The sequence below is a fragment of the Solea solea genome, chromosome 12 (genome assembly GCF_958295425.1).
Source record: "Solea solea chromosome 12, fSolSol10.1, whole genome shotgun sequence".
NCBI classification, from domain to species: domain Eukaryota; kingdom Metazoa; phylum Chordata; class Actinopteri; order Pleuronectiformes; family Soleidae; genus Solea; species Solea solea.
In genome coordinates, this window is record NC_081145.1 from 1,264,763 (window position 1) to 1,280,828 (window position 16,066).

General features: G+C 41.7%; 2 protein-coding genes across 2 annotated transcripts in view; both read right to left on the bottom strand.

The window, feature by feature from the left end:
- Positions 1–659, bottom strand: part of plcg2 (phospholipase C, gamma 2) — a 43,158-nt gene extending 42,499 nt beyond the window's left edge. The window contains exon 1 of the mRNA XM_058645088.1: positions 569–659. The gene's annotated coding sequence lies outside the window, so the exon portion shown is untranslated. The remainder of the gene's footprint in view (positions 1–568) is intronic.
- On the bottom strand, positions 493–10,056 carry meak7 (MTOR associated protein, eak-7 homolog). Its single transcript, XM_058645125.1, has 9 exons — positions 9,986–10,056; positions 7,884–8,027; positions 7,452–7,715; positions 7,204–7,348; positions 6,634–6,845; positions 4,052–4,238; positions 3,401–3,519; positions 2,183–2,362; positions 493–1,418 (listed from the first exon to the last, which is right to left on the bottom strand). The coding sequence occupies exons 2-9, from the start codon at positions 8,019–8,021 to the stop codon at positions 1,299–1,301; spliced, it is 1,365 nt and encodes a 454-aa protein (XP_058501108.1). The 5' UTR covers positions 8,022–8,027; positions 9,986–10,056; the 3' UTR covers positions 493–1,298.
- Between the last annotated feature and the right edge of the window lie 6,010 nt (positions 10,057–16,066).

Sequence of the window (16,066 nt, forward strand, 5' to 3'; positions counted from 1 at the left end):
GCCTCCACTTAAAATAGTTCAACTGCAGGAGAAAGGTCAAAAACAAAACATGCACTCATCATCAAGAATGAGATTTGACTTTAAATCAGCTCAACAGTTTAAAGCCTATGAATAATAATAATAACAATGATAAAATCTAGGTCGGTTTAGTTCTATGATATCTACGTCATATGTTCACGTCTTTATCTCACTGTTATACAGACTTTTCCAACAGGAAAGTGAAGTTTGTAAACCACTCACTCTCCCACACCAAAGCCCATGGAGAAAGCAGTGGAGTTGTTGATCCACTGCTGCCTCAATTTGTCAATTTGGCTTTTGAAAATCTTTGTTCAGATTGACCTCAGTGACACAAAGTGACCACACGAGGCAGCAGTAGAGACTCAGACTGGTTCTCATCCCACTATAAACCTGGACTTTCCCTTTAAGACGTGATCTACACTCATGACAAAAAACAACAAACATAAAGAGGGTGTGAAAATGAAATCAACTCAGTTATCTTAGTCACAGATTCCTCCGACCTTTATTCTCTCAATCAAAGTCATTTGATGTTGATCAGTGTATGTCAAACCTGGAAATTGACCTGAGTGCAGACAGCAGAAGAGAAAGCTGCTTTTTCCCCAATTTCCTTGAACGCCTCATTTCTTTCACGTCACGTGACATAAATGTCGTCAGGAATCAAAAGTTACACAAATAAAACAACTCGTTATTTCAAATTATTTACAGAAAGAAAAAAAAGACGCATTAAAATACTTTTTTTTTGTTAAATATAAAGATGTCAGAATTGAATGTCCATCATCATCTTCATCTTCATCATGGTGCCACTGAGAGATTATAGAAGAGATTTGCATATGGAAATTATCCAACTGATTTACATGTCAGCAGAGGAGGAGGAAGAAGAGAGGAGGAGGAGAAAGAAGACAGTGAGGAAGAAGAGATGAGAAGGAGGAGGAGTAGGAGGAAGAGGATTAAGAGGAGGAGGAAGAGGTGGAAGAAGAAGAAGAAGAGGAGGAGGAAGAGGATTAAGAGGAGGAGGAGGAGGAAGAGGAGGAGAAAGAAGACAGTGAGGAAGAAGAGAGGAGATGAAAAGGGGGAGGAGAATGAGGAGAAAGAAGAGGAGTAAGAGGAGGATGATATTGTAGATGTTATTATTGTAGACTCTCCAGTGTCTCGTCCTCTCAGATGATTGTAAGACTGACTCAAACACTTTTGAATAGATTCACGAGCTCAGGTGAAAACATGAACCCGCTGAGTCAGATGATACAATCCCACCATGACTCAGCAGACAGTGACTCCGCCTCTCACTGCTCCTCCTCCTCTGGCTCCCTGAGGCCCTGACTGTGCAGAGTCTTCCCCGTCATCTCCATGATGGCCTGGACCTCCAGGTCTGTGTCCAGGACGCTCCTCTTACCCTCCTCACCCTGACACACACACACACACACACACACACACACACACATTAGTTTACAGGAGTACAGTGTACAGTCAGGGATTGGTGAGTGTTTCATGCTGAGTCAGCATTCCCGACTGTTGTTTTACATTTTTTACCGCTGTGAGACAGACTTTTTCAACAGGAAACTGAAGTTTGTAAACCACTCACTCTCCCACACTAAAGTGATTTTAGATGGGGGGGACACAGGAGCTGCTGGTCTACTGCTGCCTCAAGTGTTTGACTTTCAAACACTGAAGTGACAAAATAAGACATCTGAACTTAGTGATGGAGGCAGCAGTGGACCAACAACTCCTGTGTGTTGTATTGTTAAAATCACTGATTTTCTATATGGCCTTTGGTGCAGGAGAGTGACGACAAAAGGAAAACCATTTATTATGAAGTAGGTTTTCATTCTAGAGCCAAAATCTATCATGGATGGCACAGGGTAAATTTTCACTTCCTGTTTTTGACGTGTGGGACCAACACATGTCATTTAGTGACCTCTAGGGACCATGTTTGTGTCTGGTATGTAAATATAAGCAGTTAAATGTTTGACAGACCCTGAAGGAGACAAACGTGATACATACAAAATAAAGTAATAACATAATTTCACCTGAAAACAGAACGTCTTAGTTTCCCTGCATGGTTTCCTGCTTCATTTGTAGATTATATACAGACAAATGTGGAGCTCTTTCTAAAAGTCATGTCCCTGCTTCCTCTTCAATGAAAACAGAAGTGAACATGTGCTCTGACCTCCTCAGGTTCTGGGGGTTTTCCGACTGCCCACACCTCCACGGAGTCCACGCTGAAGTCTTCCTCCCCGGAGAGCTGAGGGCTGCCATATGTGGTGCACTTGGGCCGAGCGCGACTGTGACCGCGGCCGAAATCACTGTCCAGCCACAGGCCGAAGTAGTCGTGCTGACCGCCCATACCCTGAGTAAAGACAGACCAGAGGAAAACATGACATCACACAGAGAAAGACGACAGCACACTGTCCTGGTTATTCTTAGACTACCTACGGTGGCTGAGCAAACACAATCAGTCACAGACATTATATTTTTTTAGTTGTTTTGATGACCTGTTTTTGAGCTTTTAATAGCTTTTTTAGTTTATGCATTATTTTGATTGAAAATACAACTGCTCTGCGGTGCAGACCCTAAGTGTTGTTTAGTAACTGGTTACTGAAGTCATGTTCTTAAGCAAATCCATCGACCTCTAGTCTACAATAACTTAACATATTACAGTATGTTGCTTTATCTCACTGTGAGACACACTTTGACAACAGGAAGCTGAAGTTTGTAAACCACTCACTCTCACACACCAAACCTCATAGAGAAAATACGTGATTTTAGCTCGTGGGAACACAGGAGCTGCTCGTCTACTGCTGCCTCGTGTGGTCACTTTGTGTCACTGAGGTCAATCTGAACGAAGGAATTTTAAGGCCGAATTAAAAAAAAGGGAGATTAGAACTTAGTAATGGACCCAGCAGTGGATCAACAACTCCTGTGTGCTGTGATGTTAAAATCACTGGTTTTCTCTATGGGGTTTGGTGTGGGAGAGTGAGTGGTTTATAAACTTCAGTTTCCTGCGATAGCTTAAGAACATGTTCATGTCTTTTTCTTACTGTTAGACAGAAGTCAATTTTATTACGTGAATCTTTTTTTAAGTGGCTATATAAATATACACACACATATATATGTATGTATATATATAAATATATATATATATATATATATATATATATATATATACACATACATATATATACATATATATAAATATATATATATATACACATACATATATATATATGTATGTATATATAGTTTGGTGTTGTGTGTGTCTTCCTGCAGATTCTCAGCAGGGGGGCAGATACATGTTTCTGAGCAGGCAGGATACGAGAATGAAAAGGTGACCTCTCTCAGATATTAACTACGCTGTGAACACTCTGTTAAACTAACACAGTCTCACCAGTCCGTTGGGCATTGTCTGCTGGTGCTGGTTGAGATACATGAAGTGCTCGTTGTACCCTGTCGCTGTGAAAACTCTCAGTTTGGGAAACACAGTGAACAGGAAGCATCTGGAGTCACCTGCACACACGTAAATAAAATATACAAATGACATAGATGAGAGAGAGTCACAGTATTCAAAAACACAGTGGCACTTCCTCAACAAGTCACTTCACACAGACAGACACAGGCTTCATTTCACTGAGACCACAGCGTCGTTTTCAGAGCACGTGGTTTAAGGTGTACGTGTGAAGGAGCTTCAGGAAACTTTTAAAAATAACACCTTAAAAAATAAATATAAAATCACTTGCAATTGGTTAAATGTGGTTGGATTCTCACTACATAGAAGGGATTTATTTTGAGAGCCTACATCTTTTCAAACATTACCAGACCTCATGATTTACATTGACACTGAAAAAACCCACTCCATAGCGTTATGGTTCCTGTTCTTCTACGTTTCCTATCTACGATGAAAACAAGCGATTTCTTTCTCTTTATAAAACGTGACGTACAGTGATGAGATGACACTTTAATCACGAATCGTAGCCACACTCGTCACCATAATCCCGATATGTGACATGAGTTTGTGTAGAGATTTTTATTTTTCTCTCACCCTGGAACTGAGGTTTGACCTCCCAGCCATGTGAGGCGAAGCCCCCGAACACGTGTCCCGCCGAGTCTTTGATGAGCAGCAGCGTCGGGCCGTGACGGGTCAGACCGCTCACCATTCTGGTGAAGCTCTCGCCATGCAGCTGTGTGGAGAACACAAGTCTCCAGGGGGCGCTGTACCTGTCCGGCAACTGGAGAGTTGAGAAAAGAGCAAAGCAAGTAAAGAAATAAAAATTTAATAAATTGAACATTTTCATAGTTGATTAATCTGTTGATTACTTGTTTTGGTCCAGAAAATGTTGACTGGTTGATTTTTTTATATGGAGCAAAGAAACCAGGAAATATTCACATTTAAGAAAGTAATCGCCAAACTATTTTGAGAATTTGTTTAGCAATTTATCAAGAAACTTAGTGTAGATCACTAACAGAAGTTTGAAGTTCCACAGGGCGAGATGCATCGTTCCAGGACTTCATCATCTATAAAATTAACATGTTTCCTATCTGTGATGAAAACAAAGACAGAGAATCACATATGTGTGTGTACACACATATATATATATATATATATATATACACAGGTATATATATATATATATACATATATCATCATATATATATATATACATCATATAATTAGAATATCATCAAAAAGTTGATTTATGTCAGTAATTCAAAAAGTGAAACTTGTATAATGTATACATTCATTCCACACAGACTGATATATTTCAAGTGTTTATTGCTTTTAATTTTGATGATTATAACTGACAACTAATGAAAACCCCAAATTCAGTATCTCAGAAAATTAGAATATTGTGAAAAGGTTCAATATTGAAGACACCTGGTGCCACACTCTAATCAGATAATTTACTCAAAACACCTGCAAAGGCCTTTAAATGGTCTCTCAGTCTGGTTCTGTAGGCTACACAATCATGGGGAAGACTGCTGACTTGACAGTTGTCCAAAAGACGACCATTGACACCTTGCACAAGGAGGGCAAGACACAAAAGGTCATTGCTATAGAGGCTGGCTGTGTCCAAGCATATTAATAGAGAGGTGAAGGGAAGGAAAAGATGTGGTAGAAAAAAGTGTACAAGCAATAGGGATAACTGCACACTGGAGAGGATTGTGAAACAAAACCCATTCAAAAATGTGGGGGAGATTCACAAAGAGTGGACTGCAGCTGGAGTCAGTGCTTCAAGAACCACCACGCACAGACGTATGCAAGACATGAGTTTCAGCTGTCGCATCCCTTGTGTCAAGCCACTCTTGAACAAGAGACAGCGTCAGAAGCGTCTCGTCTGGACTAAAGACAAAAAGGACTGGACTGCTGCTGAGTGGTCCAAAGTTATGTTCTCTGATGAAAGTTAATTTTGCAAGGTCCCAGAGTCTGGAGGAAGAGAGGAGAGGCACAGAATCCACGTTGCTTGAAGTCCAGTGTAAAGTTTCCACGGTCAGTGATGGTTTGGGGGGCCATGTCATCTGCTGGTGTTGGTCCACTGTGTTTTCTGAGGTCCAGGGTCAACGCAGCCGTCTACGAGGACGTTTTAGACCAAGTTCATGCTTCCTGCTGCTGCTGACCAACTTTATGGAGATGCAGATTTCATTTTCCAACAGGACTTGGCACCTGTACACAGTGCCAACGCTACCAGTACCAGGTTTAAGGACCATGGTATCCCTGTTCTTAATTGGCCAGCAAACTCGCCTGACCGTACTGTGAAGAGGAAGATGTGATACGCCAGATCCAACAATGCAGAAGAGCTGAAGGCCACTATCAGAACAACCAGGGCTCTCATAACACCTGAGCAGTGCCACAGACTGTTCGACTCCATGCCACGCTGCATTGCTGCAGTAATTCAGGCAAATGGAGCCCCAACTAAGTATCGAGTGCTGTACATGCTCATACTTTTCAGTTGGCCAACATTTCTAAAAAACCTTTTTTTGTATTGGTCTTAAGTAATATTCTAATTTTCTGAGATACTGAATTTGGGATTTTCATTAGTTGTCAGTAATAATCATCAAAATTAAAAGAAATAAACATTTGAAATATATCAGTCTGTGTGTAATGAATGAATATAATATACAGGTTTCACTTTTTGAATGGAATTACTGACATAAATCAACTTTTTGAAGATATTCTAATTATATGACCAGCACCTGTGTGTGTGTATATATACACACAACCTTCCCTCCTCCTCTGCAAATACGCACTAAAGAGCATGGACCTCATCTCCATCCACTGTAAAACGCGTTCCACCAATCGGCATTCTTCAGCAGATAGCCCCGCCCTCCCAGAAGTCCCCAGTTGCGAGTAGCTACTTCTTTTACCCGTCATTTTCCTCCGGGTAATTTCAGTAGAAACAAGCCGAGGTTTCTCATATGTGGGTGAAAGGACAGACCGTGGCCAAGTGGCTGCTCCGAATTCTAGGAAGGTTTCTACTCGAGGATGGGTTAAATTCAGAGAAGGACCCCCCCCCAAGGCCTGATAAAGGACTCATTTATTTTATTTAAATAGAGAGAAAAGTTCAAAAGGTGCAAAAGTGCTTCTTGAAATGTTCTTTGGTTTCAGAAAACAGTTCTTCTCCTGACCTGCAGTGCCAGAAACATGAGGGTGGGGACGTCCAGCAGACAGTGCAGCTTGTCCCAGGGCGTCTCCCTGCAGGGCGGCAGCAGAGTGGGAGCCGGACGCCCACTCAGGGAAACACTCAGGCCTTCAGCGACCAACAACTCCAGGTACAAGGACACCTGAGAAACCCTGAAGATCCAGTCCTCTAGACAGGAAACATCACAACCCCCCTGATCTGAGGAGGACAAACAGCATCAGCAGTTACAAGACCTGAGCAAAACATTCACAATGTTTCTTAATTTGGATGTATAATACATTTGGAAATGGTAACAGTCAGGACTGGTTATGTTTACAGACACAGAGGAAACAAGGAGTTAAAAAATGGATACATTTTTCTTCATGTTTTGATTTAGAATATAATGTGCAGTGTTCCCAATGCATCGAAATAAAACATATTATAAGGATTTTGTGCTTTATTCACGTTTTTAACACAACTGTATGTTATTTATAGGACATGTTTCAACATTGTCTGACAACTAATTGATTCACAAAAAATGAATTATGTAAAATCATATGGTTTATCACCTGTTTACCTGTGGGTTTTAGCTCAGAACACATCTGCTCTGCCAGGAGTTTGACTCCGACGGAGCCATCGCCCATTCTGCCAGACTTCCAGCCCTGCAAGCGCCCCCTGTGGACCAGAATCTGAACTACAGCAGAGATCAGGTCCTGCAGGAACTGTGCAGAGACCGGTGGAGGAAGCAAAAGAAGACAAAGGAGAAGCAGTATTAGAGCAGTAGAGCTTCAGCAGTGTCAGAGCTGAAGATGGAAAACCTCTCACCTCTGCGACCTCCTCACATGTGACGGCGGCTGCAGCCTCGGCTCCGTGCTGCGTCATGACCATGACGAGTGGCGCCCGTTCCTCTGCCGTGCCCCGCAGTGCGTCTGCCAGGAAAACCACCAACTGCTCCCGACTGACACCAGGGGCTGCAGAGCCGCTCGTGTCCCTAGAGGCTGCTGCCGCTACCAGACCAGGGTCAATGCTGCACATGCACCTGTAGAGACGCTGGATCATGGAGTCTGGAGCCAGACCACTCATAGAGGTCTGAAGGAGACAAAAAAAACACCACACTGATTATACACAGGCTACAAAAACTGTATTTCACTCACTCATTCACTCAGAGTTTGAAATCCTGAACTATCCGAACTGAGCTACATTTTAAAGTTCTAGGCAAATCTTTGTTGTCATGTGACTTCCTCTGAGGTCCCAGACCTGCAGCGCGTCCAACGTCAGCGTCTTCCCTGCAGTTCCACCCTGGAGCCTGTTGAAGGCGCCCTCGATCACAGGGCGCTCATCGGGGCGGAAGCGGGCCAGTCGCTTCTGCACCACCACACTCTCGGTGTTACCCATGATGCTCTGCGGGGTCAACACACACACACACACACACTGTTAAGTATATGTTCAGAAAGGGAGAAAAATAAAAAATATATTTTATAATTATGAATCAACAATGACAAAAATATCCCACCCATTGCATCTTAAACGATAAATTATATCCATTATCAATTATAAAACAGTAGCTTTAATTATTTATATATTTAATGATCACACATGAGACTTTTTCCAACTACATTTGGGGACTTTTTACATTTACATTCACTAAAAACAATGACGGAAATCCTGCCTGTGATATGATAATAGTTGACGTTCATTGTGAACCATAACCTGAACATACACTGAACAGCTGCAGTAAACCAGAATAGGAACAAAACTTTCCCATAAAATGATGTGTTTCTTAAAATGGACTGTGTAACTGTTCAGTTGTTGGTAAGGACCCCCCTAAGGTGGTATTTTTCGGTATATTTGTATAATTTTAAGTTTATTTAAGTATAGGTTTGTCACTACTATGCTTATAAATAATGAATAAATGTGTGAAAAACGACAGAATTAAGCACATTTTAAATGCAGAAATTTGCCCACAGACCTCCACAGGAAAGCATTTCCAGGCAAATTTCAATGAAATCACAGAGTCACTATAATTATTCAAACCAAAAAATACAATTTTCAGAGTAAAAATTGTCCTGACCTATACATCATATCTGTTTCACACAGATGTAAAATTGCCATTGCCTCTAATATTGCAAATCATACCTCAATCGTAATTTCAGTCAAAATCGTTCAGCCCTAGTGTGAAAGATATTTTGAATGGAAAACCATTTATTTCTTCAGTGTTTTATAACATATACAATGAAACAGTGACGATCCAACGAGTGACTTATGACAAATCTTACTGTAAAAATAGAGCACAATCAGCCAGTTCTCAGCCAGTTCACAGAGGTGCGCGCTTATGTCACGCTGTCTGTCAGAGTTCGATTGTGCACTAAGTCACACAACTACAGAAAATCTGTTTTATTGTTATCCATGCAGTATAAACAGAGGTTTAACTTCTCTGCCGTGGCCTCACCTTTACATCGTGTTTCTGTACCTGATCTAATAAAGAGATGTTGACATGTTGAACAGCAGGATTATATGAATACTTTACAGTCATTTTTCTACTTTCACTCCACTACATTTCCTCTAAATATCTTTGTTACTCGTTACTACCAAATAAAATCAGAAGAAGAGTTGGTATTATGATCTGTATTTATACAGACAGAGCTTTTCTCATCTTGATGAGCTGCTTTACACTACAGTTTTCACGCATTCACACGTCTTTCAAACTCATTCACACGCTGCAACATGGGCTTAAGTGTCTTTGCTCGGGGACACATATCAACCTCTTACATCTACAACTTAAGTACATTTTATATCAGAAAATGACTTTTTTGATACTTAAGTACAGTAAATGTCATAAACTTTAAGGCTTTCATTTCAGTAATATTATAAAAAGTGACTTCAACTTCTACCAAAGTCATTTTCTGGTAACATACTTTTACTCAAGTATCACTTTAAAGTACTTTATATAGAGACTGATATTTTATGTACTTTATGCCTCAGTATTTGATCATATTAAACTGTATTTTGTATATAAAATAGTTGAGTCTAATTTGAACTGTGAATGATGTACCTAACTAGACCGTTCATAGACTATTTGCTCATAAATAGATGTGAATATAGGTGACAGTAAACACGAGGAAACTAATTGTGAGAAACTGTATTAAATGACGTGAGCATGTGTGAAGGACAGGAACAGGTACAAGTCTGTGTATCTCTAGCTGCGGAGCTAGCTGCTGCTACAGCACTCATCTTACAAGCTAGCTGAGCGAAATGGCCGAATGTCATACACGTTAGAGATTTATATAAGAAATAAAGTGAAGCGTGGCGTTCGTACGGGGCTTATAGAGCTTTAAACATCAGCGTCAATGTCCACAAACCTTGTTTTTAAACGACTCCGCTCATGATTATCGTCGCGTTACAGCGCGATGTAAACTTCCGGGTGTAGATGATGACGACAGTGATATCAGCCAATGAAAATAGCTGCTCTCTCCTCGCCTACATCGTGATTGGACGACGGCGTCAAGAGGCGGGAGAAGTTGTCCTTTGACTTTGTTTGGATAGGAAATGCAAGGAAATGTGTAGATTATATGCAGATTATGGAATTATAAATAGATTATAAGTAGATTTTGGAATTATAAATAGATTGTGGAACTATAAATAGATTTTGGAATTATAAATAGATTTTGGAATTCTAAGTAGATTTTGCAATTCTAAGTAGATTTTGGAATTATACATAGATTTTCAAGTCTTTTTAATTGATCTACAGTTAGAAGTGTTGATTCACTTCTTTCCCTCTAAAGGTGCAGCAGCAGAGGGAACCACTAGGTGGCGACATACGGCCACACATGACACAGACAGACTGTGAGTGACCTGTTGTGATGACCCGAGGTCATATGTCATATGTTTTGGGCTTGAGTGGCACCTTTGAGCCATTTCTCCACTACATGGTCTCGCCTCGGCACGGCTCGAGAGGGATTGGTTTGTTTTCCATGACAATATAGTTCCTTCTCAAGGGTTAGGGTGAGGCTGCGAAGTGTTTTTTTACACGACACAAACACAAACTAGTGACTTGTAAAGCACACACAGAACAACAACACCCTCACAGGTGATCCTAACAACCTGAGACTGGGCGCGGTGAACGATCTGCATGATAATTGTTCAACTGATCAAGTCTCTGGAGCCTCAGAGGGTAAACACCTGCTTTTATGACCTGGCTGAATACTCCCACAGCTAATTACAGAACTTATAAAGTAGTTCACATGCTGTGAAATACTATGTTTAACAAGGGGGAAGCAACTGTTTTTCTTTTCCTGACATTCCAAGAAAAAACTTACAAATATAATCCGTGATTATTACACTGATGATTAAGTATTTACATCATAGTTTTCTGGAGGGTGCAATTCCAATTTTTTAGGGGCTTACTCTTGCTGCTTAAAGTCATTTTGACTTATATTATTTATTTATTTATTTATCTATTTAAAAAAGCACCAACAGCAACACGAGGAGATGAAGTCACTGTAATGCCACATGTCACCAGTAGAGTGTGCACTGGAGCAGCTGAAGAGCAGAAGCAGCCCTGAAGCACAAACGAGGCAGCTGAAAAAAAGCTCCTTTTAAGGGCATGAGATGAGATGTGCTGTGTGTGTGTGTGTGTGTGTGTGTGTGTGTGTGTGTGTGTGTGTGACGTGACGACGATGATGATGAAGAAGAAGAGGGTGAATATATACCTATATATATGCAGTGAAGTGACTATAGTGAGTGTGTGAGTTAGTGAATAACTGGGTCATAATCTGTAAATGAACACATGAATTCAACCTTGAATGTCGCAGCTCAAAGGAAACTGCTCGCCCACATCATCACTGACATCATACTTAAAGGTCCAGTGAGTCACAATCACCTGCTTGTATGAATTGTTTTCTTTAGGATTATGATTATTATTATGGTCTGAGCACTCACACAGTGGTGCGAGGGCCTGTGTATTACAAGTCCTTCAGTACGTATTTGACGTACTAAACGTTGGTGAAAACAAAAACAAATTGGCATGCAAATCAGAAACTCATTTGTCTAACAGTGACGTGAAGACGTGAACATGCTCTTAAGATGTCAATGACTTGACTTGATTTTAACTGGAGGGGACACAGGAGCTGCTGGTCCTCTGCTGCCTCGTGTGGTCACTTCAGTTAATCTAAACGACGGGTTTCAAACACTGCATTTACAAAATCAGACATTTGAACTTAGTGATGGAGGCAGCAGTGGATCAACAACTCCTGTGTGTGTGATGTTAAAATCACTGATTTTCTCTAGGAGGTTTAGTGTGGGAGAGTGAGTGGTTTACAAACTTCAGTTTCCTGTTGGAAAAGTCTGTCTCACAGTGAGATAAAGACGTGCACGTGTTCTTAAAGATATCGTAGACTTAAGATTTTATAATGTCAATCTTTTATTAAGAGGCTAAAATGTGTTTTCCTCTGTGTCCCGGAGATGAGAAATCTACAGATTTAATGGATGAATTTGCATTCAAACAATACTGTGTAATAAAGCTGTTTCAGTTCAGATCAGTGGATGGTCTTCTTGCCTCACAGTTATTTGCAGCAGGTACAGACAGATCCAGGACAGATCCTGGTTCACTGAGACTTGGCCTCGTCACTGTGCGTTCACCGCTCTGAAACGATTCAGCCGACGACAAGTCCGGACTCGAGAGGTGAGTCTTGTTCCTTCCTCTTTTCTCTTCCTCTTCGTCCACCGGCCCCTCCTCTCACTCACATCCCTATAAGGTAAAAATGTGAGTGTGAGTGCACAGGAAACACCACCAACACCACACATCACAAACATGTGACCAAACTTAGAGGAAATGAAACGGTACCTCAAAGCTTTCAAAGAAAAAGGTTTTTTTAATCTTTTCTCGGTCACATGACTGTTCCATAAAGTTCCAAAATCGACTTATAATTCCAAAATCTACTTAAAGTTCTGAAATCTACTTAGAGTTCCAAAATCTACTTATAATTCCAAAATCTACTTAAAGTTCAAAATCTACATAAAGTTCTAAAATGTACTTATAATTCCAAAATCTACTTATTATTCCAAAATCTACTTAAAGTTCTGAAATCTACTTAAAGTTCCAAAATTGTCTTAAAGTTCCGAAATCTACTTAAAGTTCTGAAATCTAATTAGAGTTCCGAAATCTACTTAAAGTTCCAAAATCGACGTAAAGTTCCAAAATCTATTCAAAGTTCCAAAATCTACTTAGGGTTCTGAAATCTACTTAAAGTTCTGAAATCTACTTTAAATTCAGTAGATTAACCGTTAACTGTCACTAGCTTGTGTTTGTGTCGCGGTGAACTCCACGTCACCAGTTTCATGCAGCCGTGCTGTGTTGACTCCGCCCACTTTGAGGAGGAGCTATGAAGTCACGAGTGAAGTGGGTTTTATCGCAGTGATCCACGATCTTTGGTGATGTTCTCTGACTTTATTTACTGTGCGTCTGTGGATGTGAACAGAGTCCTGGTCCTGGACCTGATGGAGACTGTTGGATGGGATCCGTCCTGCATTCCTCGTCCTCCTCAGCACAGCAGCATGTTTCACAGCCCACACTCAGTCATGTGTCTCCTCTGAGAACATTGCACAATTGTCTCATAGAAACCCAGAACCTCCAAATGCCTGAGTGCTGACGCTCTGCTCCTTCTTCTTCTTTTGAATCCACATGAGAATCAAGCAGTTTCACTTTGACACACACACACACACACACACACACAGACACACACACCGTAACATAAGCTGAGGTGTGTCACTTCCTCAGTTTACTTAAAGCCACTGTGAGACACTGACCATAACACCACACACACACACACACACAACATTTCGTTGTGTCTTATTTAAGTGTTAAAGTCTTTCGTTATTTTTGTTTGTTTGTGCCTTTAAGTCGGGAGTCACTGCAAAATTTAGTTATGTCCTAATAATGACAATAAAAAAGTCTTGACTTTTGACATAAACACAGACACACAGACACACACACACACACACACACAGACTCACTCACACACACACACACACACACACACTCCCAGACTCACTCACACACACTCACGGACAGACAGACAGACACACACACACTCACAGACAAAGACACACACTCACAGACACACAGACACACACACACACTCACAGACACACACACATACACACAGACACAGACACAGACACACACAGACAGACACACACTCACAGACACACACAAACACACACACACACTCACAGACACACTCACAGCCACACACACACACACTCACAGACACACACACACTCACAATCACAATCACACACACAGACACACACTCACAGACACACACTCACAGACACACTCAGACACACACAGACAAACACACTCAGACACACACAGACAAACACACACACACAGACACACACACACACAGACACACACACTCACAGACACACTCAGACAAACACACACACACACAGACACACTCACAGACAGACACAGACAAACACACACACACACAGACAGACACACACAGACAAACACACTCACAGACAAACACACAGACAAACACACTCAGACACACACAGACAAACACACACACACAGACACACACTCACAGACACACACACACACAGACACACACACTCACAGACACACTCAGACAAACACACACACACACAGACACACTCACAGACAGACACAGACAAACACACACACACACAGACAGACACACACAGACAAACACACTCACAGACACACACACTCACAGACAAACACACAGACACACTCAGACACACACAGACAGACACACACAGACACACACACTCACAGACACACAGACACACACACACACAGACACACTCACAGACAGACACACACAGACACACAGTTGTAACCTGACACCTCTCTGGTTAATTCATGGTCGTATCTTTGAACAGAATGACGTGGTCACAGTGAAGCAGAGTCAGGTGATCTGGTTAAAGTTAGTGATAGTTGTGCTTTTATTAACTAGTAATACACGGTGAGGAAAAACATGGCCGCCTTAAGCCACAGCTGACGACCACTGTCGCACTCACTGTCCCACGCTGGTCCTCTGCTGCCTCGTGTGGTCACTGTGTGTCACAAAATCAGACATCTGTGTGTGTGATGCGGTTCACAAACGTCAGTTTCTGTTAGGAATCTCTGTAAAAATGTAACTTTAGAGGAAATGGAGGATGTTTATGTAGCAGGAAGTTTCCAGTGTTCCAGTGTACCTAATGAGTGATACATTCATTTCCCCAAGTCTTAAACATGGTGGACACAACAGCGTCCAGCGTGGTTGCCATGGAAACCCCCTCAGAGCCCCCTAAGCTACTAGAGACGGTTTCCATGTTTGACTGAGAAGAGCCAAAGAGTTCCCATGACCTCATCGTCACACGTCAGTGAAGACAAAAGACACAGAGAGAATTTAAAGAAAAACATGAACTTTTATTTTGAAATGACTGATATTGTGCCAGTTTTTCTTTTTTTTGAAAATCTCTTCCACCAAATGTTTCAAGACAACAATGCTCTTCAAAATAAAATGAAAAAGATAAAACTCCTAAGATTAAAAAACAAAACCATCTCTTTATTTTGCAGGGGGAGGGGTTTAAATTAATCGGATAAAGATGCTACAACCGAGAAATGGCGCCCCCCGTCTGCTCTGGGAGGAAAAGCTCAGGCTCATGCTGCGATGACGACTCCCAGTCACATGTCAGGAGGACGGCCAATCACAGTGTAGTGTCCACAGACTCCCATGATGCTCCACTCTCCATGGGAGACTAAGGCAGTCAAACAGGGTAGGTTACAGTTTTTCATGGATTCTCCCGGAGGAAAAGATCTCCCAACGTCAAACCGCTGAATCAGCACTCACACTAATCTGCTGTCACTATTGTTATTATTATTATTATTATTATTATTATTATTATTAGAATGTATTGTCACTGTTGGCTGCTCCGCCCCCTTTTTTATACGCTAACCGTTGGTCCAGTGTTCCACGCGTGCCTGAACGCGTTGCCGGGGAAGTCGGATGCGTGCGATCAACACGGTCCCAAATATCTGGACCGTACCAAGACTTGGACTCAGAGACATTCAGCTCGCGTCGCGCTTCCTTTACCCGCTCTCAACGTTCTGTCCAAATACGCCGTGTTTTCACAGAACGTTTGGACTGCAGATGCCAACGACGCGCAGTCGGCGGCGAGCGGGTGTCGTGTCGTGGAGAACCCGGGAGAACCTCGAGTGGAGACACGATTTTGCGTTGACTTTGCGGCGTTAAAGATAAAGAGCGCAGCGCCACACGCCGCAGAGGAGGAAGAAGACGTTTCCGTTCAGCTCCTCGGCGACGATGCTTTCTGGAATTCTTGTTAGGTTTTGCCAAATGTGCAGCAGCGAGAGCATGAGAGTGAGATAGTTTGATTTCCCGGTGCGGAGGTGGAGATCTTTTCCT